General features: G+C 37.1%; 1 protein-coding gene across 1 annotated transcript; it reads left to right on the plus strand.

Moving 5' to 3' along the window:
* The first annotated feature begins 77 nt into the window (after positions 1–77).
* LOC111332146 (H(+)/Cl(-) exchange transporter 5) lies at positions 78–15,324 on the plus strand. Its single transcript, XM_088732333.1, has 17 exons — positions 78–728; positions 1,747–1,953; positions 2,736–2,816; positions 3,486–3,668; positions 4,135–4,224; positions 4,935–4,990; positions 5,550–5,618; positions 6,528–6,684; positions 7,333–7,418; positions 8,097–8,221; positions 8,766–8,880; positions 9,046–9,141; positions 10,772–10,830; positions 11,475–11,582; positions 11,701–11,825; positions 11,925–12,019; positions 13,371–15,324. Exons 1-17 carry the CDS (start codon positions 78–80, stop codon positions 13,459–13,461), a joined length of 2,394 nt encoding a protein of 797 aa, XP_088588459.1. The 3' UTR covers positions 13,462–15,324.
* The last annotated feature ends 1,063 nt before the right edge of the window (positions 15,325–16,387 follow it).

Consider the following 16,387-nt stretch of genomic DNA (forward strand, 5'->3'; position numbering starts at 1 on the left):
ACTTCGTGCTGTCTTTTTATCGTTTATTTGCTACTTCCTGATTAATACTTTTGAGATGAGTAATTAACAAACAGAACATGGATCGAAATAATCGACAATCTTCCGATTTATCTGGGAGTTCGTTGGGTAACGACAGACTTGAAAACGTTTTAGGAAGTTTCGATGATGAAGAGTCTCCTATAGTCGAAGGTAGCAATTTGCGCTTTTCTCGAAGTGTTCAGAACGATTGTTTTCTCGAAGAGGCTGCTCTGGCACAGTACGATGATTTTAACACCATCGATTGGGTGCGTGATCGGCAGAGAGAACGCAAACGATTTCGTGAAATGCGAAGGATGAAGAGAGGGAGCTGGTGGGAGCGAATCGTTCAAGCAAATGATGCATGGGCTGGTTGGCTCGTAGTTCTTCTTGTCGGTTTATCAGCCGGAATGTGTGCCGGAATAATAGACATTGGAACTACCTGGATGACAGATTTAAAGCTTGGGTTTTGCCCCGATAATCTCTGGTTCAATCAAGAATCTTGTTGTTGGTCAGACAGTACTAATTTTGAAGGAACGGGTTGTAGTCAATGGGAGTCGTGGTCGAGCTTGTTTCATATCTCGGAGAAAGGAGCCGCAGCCTATGTTGTTAACTATATTTTCTATATTGTTGTGTCTTTATTCTTTGGTCTTCTCGCTGTTACACTTGTTCGTTGGTTTGCGCCTTACGCTTGTGGAAGTGGTATCCCCGAGGTAAGGTGTCAAGTAATTCTTTCCACAAAATTATCAAAATGATCATTATCAAAAATATTACGTCAGTATTTAAGAACAGTATGGTTATGTAACTATCACGTGTAATCTCCCTGTGGCCTCAGGCATGTAACATTGAAAGGTTTTGTTATGATAACAACATAACATTTATTCAAGAAGTTTCGATGCAAATATTAAAAAAGTACATCCTGAAAAGGGAAAATCGCGAGGTTAGCCCTGTATAAAAACAATTTTCCTGACTAAAAACATACAAAAGATAAATTTTAATGGCTACAAATTCAATAAATATTCAAATGAATTTTAAGTCTATTCTTAAAATCAGACAATGATTTGGCGTGTACAATGTATCCTGGCAAGCCATTCCATTTCCCCAAATTGCGAAAGAAGAAAGAATATTTGTAATAATTAGGGGCTGACCATTTAACTTTTGAGGGGGGGTGGGTGATTTCTGGTCATCAAGAAATTTTTTTTCTAGCAATCTGCAGGGCAGGATATTTTTTCCCCTTCTAAATGCTCTTTTTTCTGTTACATTTGGGCTGCATGCAATTTTTTTCTTACAAAAATTTTTCTTTAAAATCACCCACCCCCCCTCAAGAGTTAAATGGTTGGCCCCTAACAAACCACTCTTTTCAGGTAAAGTTTGTAGTTGTAGTTAGCTCTTGTACGCTTATTAGCAAACACAAAGAAATCTGGGAAAGAGAGGTGATCAATACCAAAAACTATCCTATAACATTAAAGCAGAGATAGAAATTCTCTCCGCTTTTGCAGTGTTTACCATTTTAGTAAGCTACAATGGTGTTCGTAACTCATTTCGCCATGTTTCTGCCTTAAAGCTAGTCGTGAAGCTCTTCATTGAACCTTTTCTACAGCTGTAATATCCTTGTTTAAATACAGACTCCAGAGACTTTTTGCATGCAGAAGCTCTTTGGCCTCCATCAGTCCCCAGTGGATTACATAAAATAGTTACCCTCTCAATAATATTTCTATCCTTGGTTTTTAGATCAAGACCATTTTAAGTGGTTTCATCATTCGTGGTTACCTTGGTCGCTGGACACTTGTTATCAAGTCACTGTCCATGATGCTTGCCGTGGCTGCAGGTCTAAGCTTAGGAAAAGAGGGCCCTCTTGTTCATGTGGCAAGTTGTTGTGGGAACTTTTTCTCCTATGTGTTTACAAAATATCACAAGAATGAAGCTAAGAAAAGAGAGGTATGTACTGATCCTTTACTTGCCTTTTTTTATGTCTGGTAACAAGCAACTAACAGTATAGAATTATAATTTTTTGGTCAACATTTCTGCTAACTCAGCTAGAGAAAGTTTGTTGGCCAAACTTGCTATATTCCATTTCAAGTGTGACAAATGTTCTGCAAACTGCAGGGATCAGTATTTGTGGAAATATAATTAATAATGATATTATCCAAACTTTTAAGAAACTCCCCTGTGATTCTAAGAGACAGATTTTTCTTTATTTTCTCTTTTAAGAATGTAAGCATTTCTTTGTCCTTTCCCTAAGTCGCCCTTTAACTGCCACCTGGTTAGCTCAATTGGGAGAGCGCAGGACTGCTGTGCGGGAGGTCGAGAGTTCAATACCGGCCGGACCAACATTCAGGGTCTTAAAATTAATTGAGAAGAATATGCTTCCTTTCTTTAACATGAAGAAATGGTTAGATATTCTAGTCTTCTCGGATAGGGACGAATAAATGGAGGTCCCGTCTCCTGCAGGGTTGGGGTAGGAGATGTTAATTTCCCACGCATGAGATTACTGTGTGATGGATATCCTCCCTAGGGTGGGTTGGTGGGTAGGTGAAATCGCTACGGACTAAACACGGCTGCCAGAGGCGCCTGTCTGATTTCAACCTTAAAATTGTAACTAAACACGTATGTTTAGAGAAATAGAGACCTTTACCTTTAAGTAGCTGCTGATTCAAGAAACTTAATCAAACCTATTTTTTTCTTGTAAATTGTCAATTGTTCTGATGTGCTTTTTGCAGTTGCTGTCAGCTGCTGCAGCAGCTGGTGTTTCTGTGGCATTTGGTGCCCCCATTGGTGGTGTTCTATTCAGTTTGGAAGAGGTAACTATTGAAGAGCTGAATTTCACTCTTATTTTTTGTTAATGTTTGTGGGTCAGAGAAAGACAGCAGGCTGCAACACCCAGGTTACGGTCAGACCTCTTCTATGAAAAATCCTCTCAGCCACATTGTTTAAGCTTATCACAGATCAGCAGCCTTAAAAGCAAGTTGAAGTATTTCTACTTCTCCCAGATGGGCTGTTTGTCCATTGTAAATCATCCTCTCTCCCTTCCTCCCCTTGGGTCAGTATTTTGCCAGGTTTAACCTACACCTCCCCTGTGCTAAGTTTTGCTCCTAGGTGGGGAGAAGCACTGCAAGGCTAATTGTCTTGCCTGCAATGATATCACAATTACTTGGTCATGGGTCTAATGGAGACCTCACAATCTAAAGTCCTGGTCCCAGCTGTATAAAAGGCAGATAACACTATGTAATGGATAAATTGCTACCTACTGGATGACTGATTGGAAAATGTACTGTGCTATTCACCAGATAGAGATATATCTGGTGCAGAATATTATCCAACCTTTCAACAACCCGGGCCAACAGGTTAAGCATGATGCCACTTTGTCTCCCATTTAAGATGTTGAAATGCAGGATAAATTTAATTTATAACTTAAAAAGATAATAAATTTCAAAGAAAAACTCAGTTTTGCTTTTTGCTTTCTACTGTAGGTCAGCTATTACTTCCCAATGAAGACATTGTGGAGATCTTTCTTCTGTGCCATGATTGCTGCCTTTACACTGAAGTACATGAATCCATTTGGAACTGGTCATTTAGTGATGTTCTATGTTGAATATGACAACCCTTGGAAGTTGTTTGAACTTGTTCCATTCATATTCTTAGGTGCTCTTGGGGTTAGTCTTAAGTTGGTTAAAATTTGGTTGAGTTTTTTTTCTTTTTTATGGTCATGACTATTCTAGATCAGAATAAACATTTTACTTAAACACCAAGGGGCGTTGAAGTGAATTTGTTTCAGTCCTTGAGAGCTGGTTTATTTGAAGGATATTGACAAAGAATTTAACCCTTAAACTCCCAGAAGTGACCAATATGTAACTTCTCCCTATAATATCCATAAATTGTCCAGCAAACAGGTAATGAGAATACTCAAACTTACCAGGTAGAAGTTACTTTGATGTAACACCAAATTCTTGTAACTAATTTGCAAAGAAATGCATAGCAGCTAGAGGGAATAATTGATAATCAGATCTTTTGAAAAGGCATTAATAATTCAATATGAGGAGTTTGTGCCAAGAGAGTTTTGTGTTATATATTAAGCAACCTTAAGTGAAACTTTCAGTTTGTTTTCCTTTCATGCTCTAGGGATTGGTTGGTGCTTTCTTTATCAAAGCCAACTTGTGGTATTGTAAACTCAGGAAAACTTCAAAACTGGGGAGATATCCTCTAGTAGAAGTAAGTTTATGCTTTAACCTGCTTGATGTCTATTTGTGAATATGGGAATAATTAACAACTACCAATGAAAGTGAACATGGCTAGTGCTGGACGTTTCAAACTGATTTTAATCAAAAAGAGACAAGCCATAAATCCAGATGGTGTCAATATCATGTCAGGAGTAATTTATACGAATTTCTTGCACTTTTCAGTGAATTGATATGGAATTTAGAATAAGAGATACATCCAATGCTTAAAAATGCTATTCATGCTGTTGTTGATCATGTTGGTATCTCTCTGGGAAATGCTTTTATATTTTAAAGGGTTCAAATGTTTCCAGGAAGAGGATTTCAACAGCCCATTTCCAAATTACCTTTAGCCTCTTTCTTAAGTGAGCCCTGGTACTCATACTTTTATGTAATATTAAGTTTTCATTCACATGTAAATTAAAATCATATTCACCAGAATGGTTTAAAAATGAGCACCAGGCCTCATTTTGACAAAGAAACTGAAGGTAATTTCGTAATGGCCCATTTATTTTGTTTTTGTTTTTTCTGCTCCAAGGTGTCTATTAGAATTATTAATTAAAATAATGATTGATGCCATCATGAAATGAATGATGAGTTTTGTGCTTCACCTCACAGTCTGCTTGAGCAATGACTGGGAAATATATAGATTTGGATGTAAGGCTTAGCATGACTCGATTCTGCCGTTTATCTGTTGTTCTTCAGGTTGTACTTGTGACCCTTGTGACCGCAGTGTTAGCTTACCCTAATCCATATTCTAGGTAAGAGGGGGATTTTTTTGATATATTTTATTTCACAGTGGGTTAAAATAAATCTGCCAAATCCAAACATATATATGGCAATCTTTCAATGTGAATTTTCCCCTGAATCAGAGGTATCAGTTAGATTGAGTCTGTGAAATTCTAGGGGGGAGGAGGGGGGTGAATAACGGGTCATGTACTCCAATTATGTCCAGGGAGATCAGATGGAATGCTCCTAGTGGCTTTTTGTTATTGAATTTCAAGTTAAGTCGGTTACGTGAAATACTTGACACATACAAAAGACTTAAAACTGCATGATGATATTTACATTAGATACGTCTGTAAACACACTGACAAATGTTTTCAATGACTTTTTCTCCTGGCAAAGATTAGTAAGGATTATAGTTTTCCATATAAATTTACAGTGCATGAAGTTCCCATGATACTCAGTGTAACGTTGTCTTGTTTAACTCTGAGTAAAAAGAATCTTGAAATCATGATTAGAAGATGGCCTGTGGAAATTGCAAACCATGGACCAAGATGTTAATATAATTGTATTTTTTAAAAACTTGGTTTTCAGGCAAAGCAGTAGTGTTCTCATCAAACATCTGTTCAGTCAGTGTGGCCCTGATGATTCGTCAGAACTATGGTAAACATATTTTTACATATTTCAAGCAGTAGTGGTTGAGTTCATCACCTAACTTGTTGTTAGACATTTTGAATTTTTATGTGCACTCCAGACCTCTGTTTTGCACTTGACTAGAGTAGACTGCTATGGGGAGCTTTTATTAAAAGAGATTCAAACTAATGAGTGGCACCTCAAACAAATAGTAATTATAAAATTGATGTAAATATTGGTTCTGTAGTAAGAATTTGTCAGGATTAGGTCTTTCCCCCCCATGTTAGGATTTTTTACATTAGCCAACCAAGCCCCTCCTAGTAGAGTGAGGAAGTGATAGAATCAGGAAAGAACCTTAACTGACAGAGCTGAATAACATATAAGCATGCACTATGTTTTGCCACAGAAAACAGGTTTTTGAGTAGTTTGCAGGATTGATTTCCTATTCTGTTGCTTCGAGGCGTTGTTTTCCTTGCCGCTTTTCTTTTATAGAACAACCTCCAAAAACTTGGTACACCCCCTAAAAATTTTCAAAAATTAATTTACTCCTTAAAACCTCTGAAAATAGAAAATGCCTTTGACAAAAACAAAGTTCCTCAGTTTTAAATGCCAGCCCTCATTATTTTCCGCTAATTTCACTAAATTTTAGACCTAGAACACCTTGAGCCCATGTCGGTGACTGCATACTCCTTTGATGTAGCATTTCATTGTTCAGCCCTGTCACCCTAACTTCCTTGACTCCAAAACTGCTCAAAATTGACTTTTTAGAAACTCTGGTATTGTAACCCAAGGTAATGTGGGAACAGAGAAGTAAGCAGTTTTTCTTTTCTCATCTGGACAAAGTAGCAACAGCTCTACAATGTTTCACAGTTTACTTATCCATTAGGAACAACTAAGAACAGACTTTTGACCTTTTTTCCTCTAATTTCTTATGATCAGTGACTACCAAACTGAAAGTTTGAATTCCACACTGAATGTTAATGATCCCAATTGGCCTGGAGCTGCGGCAGGGGATGGTGTTCACAAAGCCATTTGGCAGCTGATTTTAGCCATGATTTTCAAGATTATCATCACAATCTTCACATTTGGAATAAAGGTGAGAGTACATAATTATGAGGAACACTTTGAGTGAACAGACTTGTGATCGAGTTGAATACTTGGAAAAAAAAAAGAAGTTCTAATTATGTACTATGAACAGGAATTGCATTTCAGTATATAGGGCTTTGTATCAGCATAGCTTTTAACCGCCTTCTTTGCATACTTGAAGTTATATCTGGGTTAATCATAGCAATATTTATGACCAGTTTCCATGGACCTGTGTTCTACTTGGATTGGAAGGGAATAAATCAAGTCAAGTCTTTACACTTCCTATTAAGTAAACAAATAACTCTGAATCAATGATAATTACAAATAAATTTGGAATTGTTACAGTGGCCAATTTACCATTTCAACTTTGTTGATATATCCAAAATAAATACCAGGGTCTGTATTTTTAGGCTGATAGTTTCGAAAGAAACTGTTTGGGGCTGCGTCGGTGGGAGTAACGAAATAACTTGGATATATCAACAAAGTTGAAGTGGTAAATTGGCCACCATAATGATTACAAAAGCTGACGTTTTGAGCGTTAGCCCCTTGTCAGAGCAACGAAGGGCTAACGCTCGAAACATCAGCTTTTGTAATCGTTACGATGGTCAATTTACCACTTCAACTTTGTTGATATATCCAAGTTATTCTGTATTTTTAGGTTCCGGCTGGACTGTTTATTCCAAGCATGGCAATTGGAGCTTGTATGGGAAGGGTTCTCGGTATTGGGATGGAGCAACTTGCCTTGTGAGTTAATTTTTCAAATCACTATTAATAATTGATCAGCCTAAATTAATAAGTTATCAGTTACAACTTAAAAAGGGGGAGTAGAGCTTGTGTCATCCCTAATCTAGATTTCAATTTGCAAGGTCATTGATACAGTTAATTTTTCTAAATTCAAAGAGCTAGGGAACTAATTTTCTTACTTTTTAACTCCTATGAGTGACCAAGACAGAATTTTGCCTTACAATACCAATACAATATCAAGCAAAGAGGAGTGATGAGAATAAAGAAAAATGTCAATTAGGGGATTATGAGTTGATCCAATACCAAATTATAATAAATAATGAAAATAATAATAAAATATTTATATAGCGCCTATCCTTTTCAGTGCTAGGCACTTATTCTCTATTCGCAAATTCTCTGAACTAACACCATAAGAATTGTATGGCAGACAGTAAGGAGAATTAGGGATGAGATGTTGGAGTGGAAGGCTTAAATCTGATCTTTTATGTTGAAGACCATTATTTTTTCAAGCAACCTCTAATTAAAAGTGAAACTATTGGTAGTTTCAAAAGATTGCTATGCCATTTTTTTTTCTAAATTTCCTTGTTGGCTGAAACAAAGTGTCCTTTCAGGGAATGCAACCAGAATTCTGATAGTTTTGTAAGAGAGCTATTTTGTGATATTTTCTTTCTTTAATAGCCACAATCCACACTGGTACATGTTTGAGTCATCTTGTGGTAATTCAATAGCATCTTGTATTACACCTGGATTGTATGCAATGGTAGGAGCTGCGGCAGTTCTGGGTGGGGTCACAAAGATGACAGGTGTGTCAGCATTTACTTGTACATCAAAACCTCTGTGTGGGGTTCATCATCCAGACTAGAAAATGTCTCCCTTTAACTCTTTGGTCCCTAAGAGTGTCATGCTCTTAATGATTAACATGTAACTTCTCCCTATAATATCCCTACATTATCCAGCAAACAGGTAATGAGAATACTCAGACTCATCAGATAAAAGTTGTTATCTTGATCCAACACCAAATTCTCTTAACTAATTTACAAGGAAATGTGTAGCAGCTAGAGAGGACAATTAACAATCAGATCTTGGGAGTTAAAGGGTTAATTTCTCATTACAATGTTACCCCTGAATCACACATAAAGGTTATTGAGAATAAAGGAAATGATCACCAACAAAAGAAGCTCCTGATTGTAGAACAAATTCTCCTTGTCACCACTTTAGGAAATGTATAGAAAACAGTACAGAGAATATGTATACTGATGTTAGGGTCGAAAGGATTGGGAGGTGCTCTTTCAAGGAAGTCGTGATCCAGCAAGCATGTAAGAGTTGTGTGTTTTTGTCTCCTTTCAGTTTCCTTGGTGGTGATTATGTTTGAGCTGACTGGGGGACTTGTGTACATTGTACCCCTGATGGTGGCCATCATGACAAGTAAATGGGTTGGTGATGCATTTGTGAAGGAAGGAATGTATCCTCTGTTTTTACAATGGAAAATATTAATTTTGATAGAGTCTTCTTAACTGAACAGATCTTGAAATGTGAGAATGAAACAAAGAGATTTTGACTCGTATGATTGCATACTGTCTAATGATGTTAGTCTTTAGTAAAAAAAGACCCTTAACTCATTTTGAAGTTATGATGGTCATATTCACCTCAATGGCTACCCGTTTCTGGACAACAAAGAAGAATTCACACACACAACTCTTGCAGCTGATGTTATGAGACCAAGGTAGTAAACTCCTGGTAAAGCCTGCTCGCAAACCTGTTGGGCTGGTGCTTAAATCTGGTTCCCATAGCATGAAGCAGAGGTGGATCCAGGAATTTTTGATTGGGGGGGTCCAAACTTTGGTTCAGAAAGGACTGTTGGACTCTTTTGAGGCAAATTACTTCTCCCCCACACCCCCCCTCCCACCACTCGCGGTTGCACGTTAAAATTCCTTGGCTGCTTACCGTTTACTTGGATTCATTAAAAAAATCAGCCAGTTAAAAAGTGATATACAATCCTGTCGATGTAAAAGTTTCAGTCTCAAAGCTGTAAGTGTCAGCTCTGGTAGGGGGGGTCCGAAACCCCCGGACCCCCCCCCCTGGATTCCACCACTGTGAAGCATCTAGGAGTATTTCTACTCTCCCCAGATGGGATGCCAGTCCATGGCAGGGTAACTCCCAGCATTAAAATTGCCACTACCCATCTCTACTCCTGGGTAAAGAGAGGCACTGTGAGAGTAAAGTGTCTTGCTCAACAACACAACACAATGTCCCTGGCCAGTGCTTGAACCCGGAAAACTCGATCTGGAGTCAAGCGCACTACAGGGTTCCTGCCCTCCTTGAAAGTCCTTGATATTAATTTCTTGTTTTCACGGACTTGAAAACCCTTGAATTTAGATTCAGGTCCTTGAAAATTTCTTAAAGTCCTTGAAAATAAGTGCAGATGAATCAAAGTTGAAGTTTTCTTTTGTTTTCAGCATTGAAACTGTAAGTTTCTAGCATTTGTTAAAACAAGTTTTCTTTTCAAATCCCGTGTCCGATTATGATGTTTGACATGTGATTTATATATATTTTGTACCTGATTGTTGCATTTGAAAATAATCTTGGTTACCTAGCATGTGATCACTCTGATGTGCATGCTTGAAGTCACACTCATTGATTTTTTCGGCCGGTCTGGCATGCACGACTGTGTTAATGAAAAAGTTCCTTGAATTTGAGAGCCGAGATCCTTGAAATTGACCTGAAAAGTCCTTGAATTGGGTTCCTGAAAAAGTGCAAGAATCCTGGCACTAACCATGAGGGCACCATACCTTCTGTGAACTTGTGGGTTTACTGCAAATAGACTAAATAAAGTACACACAGCTTCGCATTCAATCATGTTGAATTTATCATTAAGAAGCGTGCTTCAACAATGATGAATCTGTCCTTTGCCTTGAGTTTTAAATGTCTAGGCATTTTGCTCTTACAAGTTCACACAGTTTTACAATGTCATTCAATAATTTAGATCTAGCTTCTTTGATAGTATTGAGGGAGGCTTTGGGATTTTCGGTTTTGTGGTTTTGACTGTTTTGTGGATCGGTTTTTGGGCCAAAAAGGTTTGGGTTTTCGGTTTTGATGTTCACAGTGGTTTGTGGATTTTACTTGTTTTGGCATTTGGTTTTCGGTTTTCACGAAAACTCTGGTGTGGTTTTCAGTTTTTCCTTTTTGACCCCTTCAAAGGTGGAAATGTAGCAGTTTTGTCAGGTTTGCTTGCGGTTTTCAGTTTTGCTGCCTCTTTTTGTTGTTTTTTTCTGTTTTGGAGGTTAGTTTCTCTGGTTTTGTGGTTTCCAAGAGGCCTCAATGCCCGCCTCAGTATTCTATGATTGTTTCTGCAGGAAAAATGATCCTCCCCTGTCGTGCATTACACAGAACAGCTTTACTGTTGGTGATATAGGTAATTTGAAATTCTGCATTTCTGTAGTTGAAGTCTAATAAGGCTTTTTTAGATGTGCCCAGAACAAAAATGACATCTTTTTCTGAATGAAAATTTAAGCTGAGTCAGTATTAGACAGCATCTCATGGTGGTTTAATTGTTTTAAGTTTCAATCACACTGTTCCAAAACATCGTCACGTGGCTCCCCTACAAAGTCACATGGTTCCACTAACACTTTCATTTGCCACACACATTGAAGTTATACGTGATATGCTTACCTGTACTCCATGCACATTATCTGTCATTCATTTACAGTAACAGCATATTTCATGGCCCGAAAACACATTGTAACTGTATGTAGATGAATTTGTTGATCATTATAATGCACCAGAAGACATTCACAACACTCTGAGTCTCTGATGAAGTAAGACTTTTACAAGCAAAATCCATCCTCTATCTGGGCAAGAAAGTTTGTACTTTTAGAATTGGAACAATGTCACTTCATAGTGGAATGATGTGGCGATATTTTGGATTGATCTGACAGAAACTTGGAACAAACTGACTTAGGATGAAACTACCATGGAATGAGATGACTGTAATCTAGTGACCATAAGGATTTGCTGCGTAATAAAAATGTTGCGTTTTGTTTTCTATTATCCCCAAAGAACAACTACTTGAAGAAACGGATTTCAAGGGATTTCCTGTTATTGTAGACAGAGAATCTCAAAGACTTGCAGGGTTTGTCTTAAGAAGAGATTTGAACATTGCCATCAGTAAGTGTGCATCGATCACTACCTCATTGCATAATATTTTTGCTTCCTATTTGCTTTTTCTAAAAAGGAAAAAACCTCAATTTCAAAATGAGGCTGAGCTTATGCCACTCTTTAATAGGTCATGCACGGGCTCGTGATGAAGAGGTGGTGTCAGCGTCATCGGTCTACTTCTTACCACACCCTCCACGGTACCCCCCTCCTGGTCAACCACCTGCTTTGAGTCTACGACATATTGTTGATAAGGTGAGAAATTGCATATCTTATTGTTATCAATGGTTTTTGCCTTGATGTGCTGCAATTTAGGTATGGATTTTTGTTTTCTGTTTTCTTGGTGCAATTTAGAGCCCAATACAGATAACTGATGCTATGCCTATGGAAACAGTGGTAGAGATGTTTCGCAGACTGGGGCTGAGACAAACACTTGTAACACATAATGGGTAAGTGTATAACACAGTGGACCCAATCTGGCATGTGATTTCAAATTTATAGTTGCTAGCAACAGACAATTCAAGTCGTGACGACACACAGGGGATCCCAACCTGGTATTTGACCTTGAAGTTTAACTACTATTTACCACAAATACAGACATGGCAGGGCTCAAAATTAACAGTAACCCATTACATACATACATACATACATACATACTTTATTGCATAGCTCCCCCCTGGGGGCTCTTCCGCCATACATGAATGTAAGATATTAAGTCGTAAAAACGTCATAATAAGATAACATGATATTAAAAAAAAAAAAAAAAAAAAAAAAAAAAAATTAGCTTATATTTCAATACTAAAGTCACATGTTATGAATTAAGAATATTCTTAAAAATTTTCTTTTTAAAACCACTTAGGCTATCTGTGTCTCTGATAAATTTGGGTAAAAAATTATAACTTTTAGCCCCACGGAAGGCAAAAGCCCTTTGCCCAGCCGCGATCCTGCACTTGGGCAACGTAAGCTCGCTCTTCTGTCTGGTATCTCTTTGGTGAATTTCGGAACGTTGTTTAAATCGTTCACAGAGATAGTTAGGAGTCAAGTTGTTGATGCATTTATTAACCAATGGTTAGTAACCCATTAACCAATGGTTAGTAATTTTCAATGTTTGGTTACTAAAAATGTGTCCAACTAACCCGACATGGTTAGTAAAATTTTCTAATATATTTAAACATTGATAGACCTCAGGACAAAGAGCACATAGACCCGACTCTCAGAGGAATACTTAGAATACTCAAGTTGTTTAATCAATTTAAACTCTTTTTAGAGAATGTGCTGTAGATGTACTGTTCTTGACTAATCAGAGTAAACGAGAGGGAAATAAAATAGGTGCATAATTGTCAACGTTTTTAAGGTCACCATGCAATTTCAGCTACTCTTTAATTTGTCCTAGTTGTTATCATCAAAATGTTCAATATTTGAGATATTGTAACTTGTGAGCTTGGATACCAAACTTTATAATTTGGTTAGTAAAAACGATGTCACTCTACTAACCTGAGGGGTTAGTGATCCGAAAATTAATTTCAAGCCCTGCATGGTTAAACAGAGACCCTGTCTTTTGTTCTCTTAACAGCTACACAGAGTAGTTGGGTGATATTTGATTACCCTGGAACCCTAGCTTGGCAAATGACTTAAGAGTTCTAATGACCTCTGAAAATTCAACTTATGTTGACACGAGAACCCCTGCCTGGCAATTTACCCATTGTACCATTAAATTCTTTCTATAGAGCTTACAACTGACCACACCTTGTGAACATCTTAAATTGATGAACTATACTTTCCTTCTTAAATTTGTTCCAGTCGCTTATTGGGAATCATAACCAAGAAGGATGTTCTACGTCACATTGCCACCCTTGCAAATCAAGATCCAGATTCTATACTCTTTCATTAAGAGTTTTAACATCACCAAGTTAATGTATTGCATTTATTTCTGTGGTAGAAGGGTATAAGAAATTACTTGGCAGCTAGAGAAAGATGTTGCTCATTTTGTCATGTGCATGGGACCAAAAAATAATCATGGCATTTTGCATGCAGAGTCAATCCACAGAGCTTCTGGTTGAACATATGAATCTGTTAAGGAGCCATCTCACAATGTACTGCTTTGCAATTCTTTATTAAAGCTACTAAGCAGGGAATATGATGGTCTTCAAATATGACTCCTGTTTTGGACTCAGATATTTGTTTGTCCCATGCTTGTGACTAGATGGATAACACCTTTGTTTATTTCACTATTAAGGTTAACATTTGGCATCTTTCTTATTCAGTTTACAAAAAAGTTTGCGCATCTGCATCTTGAACTTACAATTCCTAATATTGATGTGAAAATTTTAAAGAATTAAGTATTTATAACTGAAGTCATACAGGCTACAGATATGCACCACATATACCCTCCATTTCCTTGAAGAGTCAATTCTGATGTTATGTAGTGTTTGATAAACAGGCAAGTTTGCTTAGTGTATTAAGTAACCACAAAACATCCCTTAAACACACCATAACGGACTACCAACAATATCATGTCATTCATACATATTATTTTCACTTTTGTCATAGTTCGAGATTGAAAAAATGTAAGGATGATTAGTTCCCAAGGAAAACAAGTTTTTTCCTGATCTCTTTTTTAATCTAGAGAATGCCTCTAAAAATTTAATTAAGGCGAAATTGTCGTGTAGTATGAGAAGGGGACGATTTAAAGCATTGTTTACATCAAGCAAGTTTGATGTGTAGAAGCAATTTTAATTAAGCATTAATCTGAGCTTTCATTCATTTTGCCCTATTTTTTTTTGAAGGGCAAACACTCAAAACGTCAGCTTTAGAAGCTTTTTACATTTTGGCAAGATCAACTCAGTTGATCAAACCAAATTATTTGGTAATACCCCCAACCAATACAGCACCACAGTTTCTAGAAACTTATCCCATTTTTTCAACTTATCACAAAGCATGACATAGTCGTGCTACTTGATGTGATTTTTTTATTCTTAGAAATGTTTTACTAAGAAATACTTTTTTAATTACAGTTCTGGAAGGCTCATGGTAGTTTTCAAAGATGGTTTAGGAAATTGTTTCTGACAACATTATTTGAAAGTTGATTTGGCCATGAGCAGAGTCTTCCTTGATCTAGCTAGTTAATTGAGATGTAAAAAATTTGAGAGATGTCAGGAAAGTCTAATAACTAGGAAGATTCAAGGAGACTTTTCTTGCCAGGTGGAAAGTTTGTTTACAAGGATTTGTGAGCATCCCTTCCCTCTGACACAGGGCGAAAAATTTCAGCTTTGACATTCATTACGGTGGCCAATTTATGCTATAAACTCAGGTGATTAAACTGAAATTGCTGTGTGAGCTTCAGTTTGTGTTCCCAAAATTTGAGAATTGTACTCAATGCAATTAAAAAACATTTATTTTAAATAGGATAAAATATTAAACTATTCTGAAAAGTTGTAAAAGAACACTATTTTAAGGAAAAAGTATGTCTTAATTTGTACCATGAATGATTAAGTAATTCTTCTATCTTCAGTTTTGCCAGGCTAAGCTTTGTGAAGTTGTATGCAATGGGAAATGAACTGGGATATGCAATTTTACAATTGGTACAGGACATTATTGTTAAGGGCTGCAAAATCTATATCAACACCTCTAATTGACTACATTTGTATTTGTTGTATTTTTCTTTCTGGTATTTCAGGAATAGTAGCTCAACAATATTTTTGTAAGAAGAGTCAAAAGTTGTGATGGAATAAATTTAAATGAATTTAAGCCTAAATGATATAAAAGTAGTCAGAATGGTTGCCAGAAACTTACCTTGAACTACCAAAATGATTTGATTTTAACACCTTTGTTCCAATAGGCATGCCCTCTTGGGTTTACTTCTGTTAACAAGTGCCCCTATCCCAATAAGCATTGCAACCCCCACTCTGGGTTTCAGAGTTAACCCTCTAACTCCCAAGATCAGATTGTGAATTCTCCCCTCTAGCTGCTACACATTTCCTTGTAAATTGATTATGAGAATTTGGTGTTTGGTCTAGTTAACAACTTCTGTCTGATAAGTTTGAGTATTCTCATTACCTGTTTGCTGGATCATGTATGGATATTATAGGGAGAAGTTACAGGTTAATCACTTATGGGGTTGAAGGGTTTACACTGTTACAGTATGTTCATGTGAGTACACAGTTCCTTCAAACTAAATTTTGTGGCAATAGCCAGGCTGTTTGTTCTAGCCAAGAAGTATCCAAGGAAAACAAGTCTGCTTTCCAGTCTTCTTGATCCTTTTTAAGTAACAGCAAAGTTTTTCTTTACACATTCTGCTTAAAAAAAAAACAATTAAGTGCACTGTCCCTGATAAGCCCCCTACTTCAAATAAGTAATAATAATTATAAAACTTTTATTTAGACACGATAATGTTTAAAGCTGAACAGCTTGTGGGGTTGTGTGTAAATCCAAATAAACTCTAAATTAAATAAATTCAAACGATGATGGTTTTTGAGGAGAGGGGAAAACCAGAGTACCTGGAGAAAAACCTCTCTAAGCAGAGTAGAGAACCAACAAACTCAATCCACTTATGATGCCGGGTCCGGGAATCGCACCCAGGACACATTGGTGGAAGGCGAGCGCTCTCACCACTATGCCAACCCTGCTCCTCCCTTGAGATACCATTTGTAAATAAGCACCCCTGGCACTAATCCAAGTCATTACTGTACCTGAAAATTAGTAATGCATACAGAATGAGAAAAAACAGATCGAAATAGGGAAATGTATAGTTTTACATCCAAAGAAATATCTGTTCAGTCTGGATGTTGTGCTTTCTAGCTGGTTTTGTCTCATCATGT

Source organism: Stylophora pistillata, chromosome 9 (genome assembly GCF_964205215.1).
Source record: "Stylophora pistillata chromosome 9, jaStyPist1.2, whole genome shotgun sequence".
In the NCBI taxonomy this organism is placed as follows: Eukaryota; Metazoa; Cnidaria; class Anthozoa; order Scleractinia; family Pocilloporidae; genus Stylophora; species Stylophora pistillata.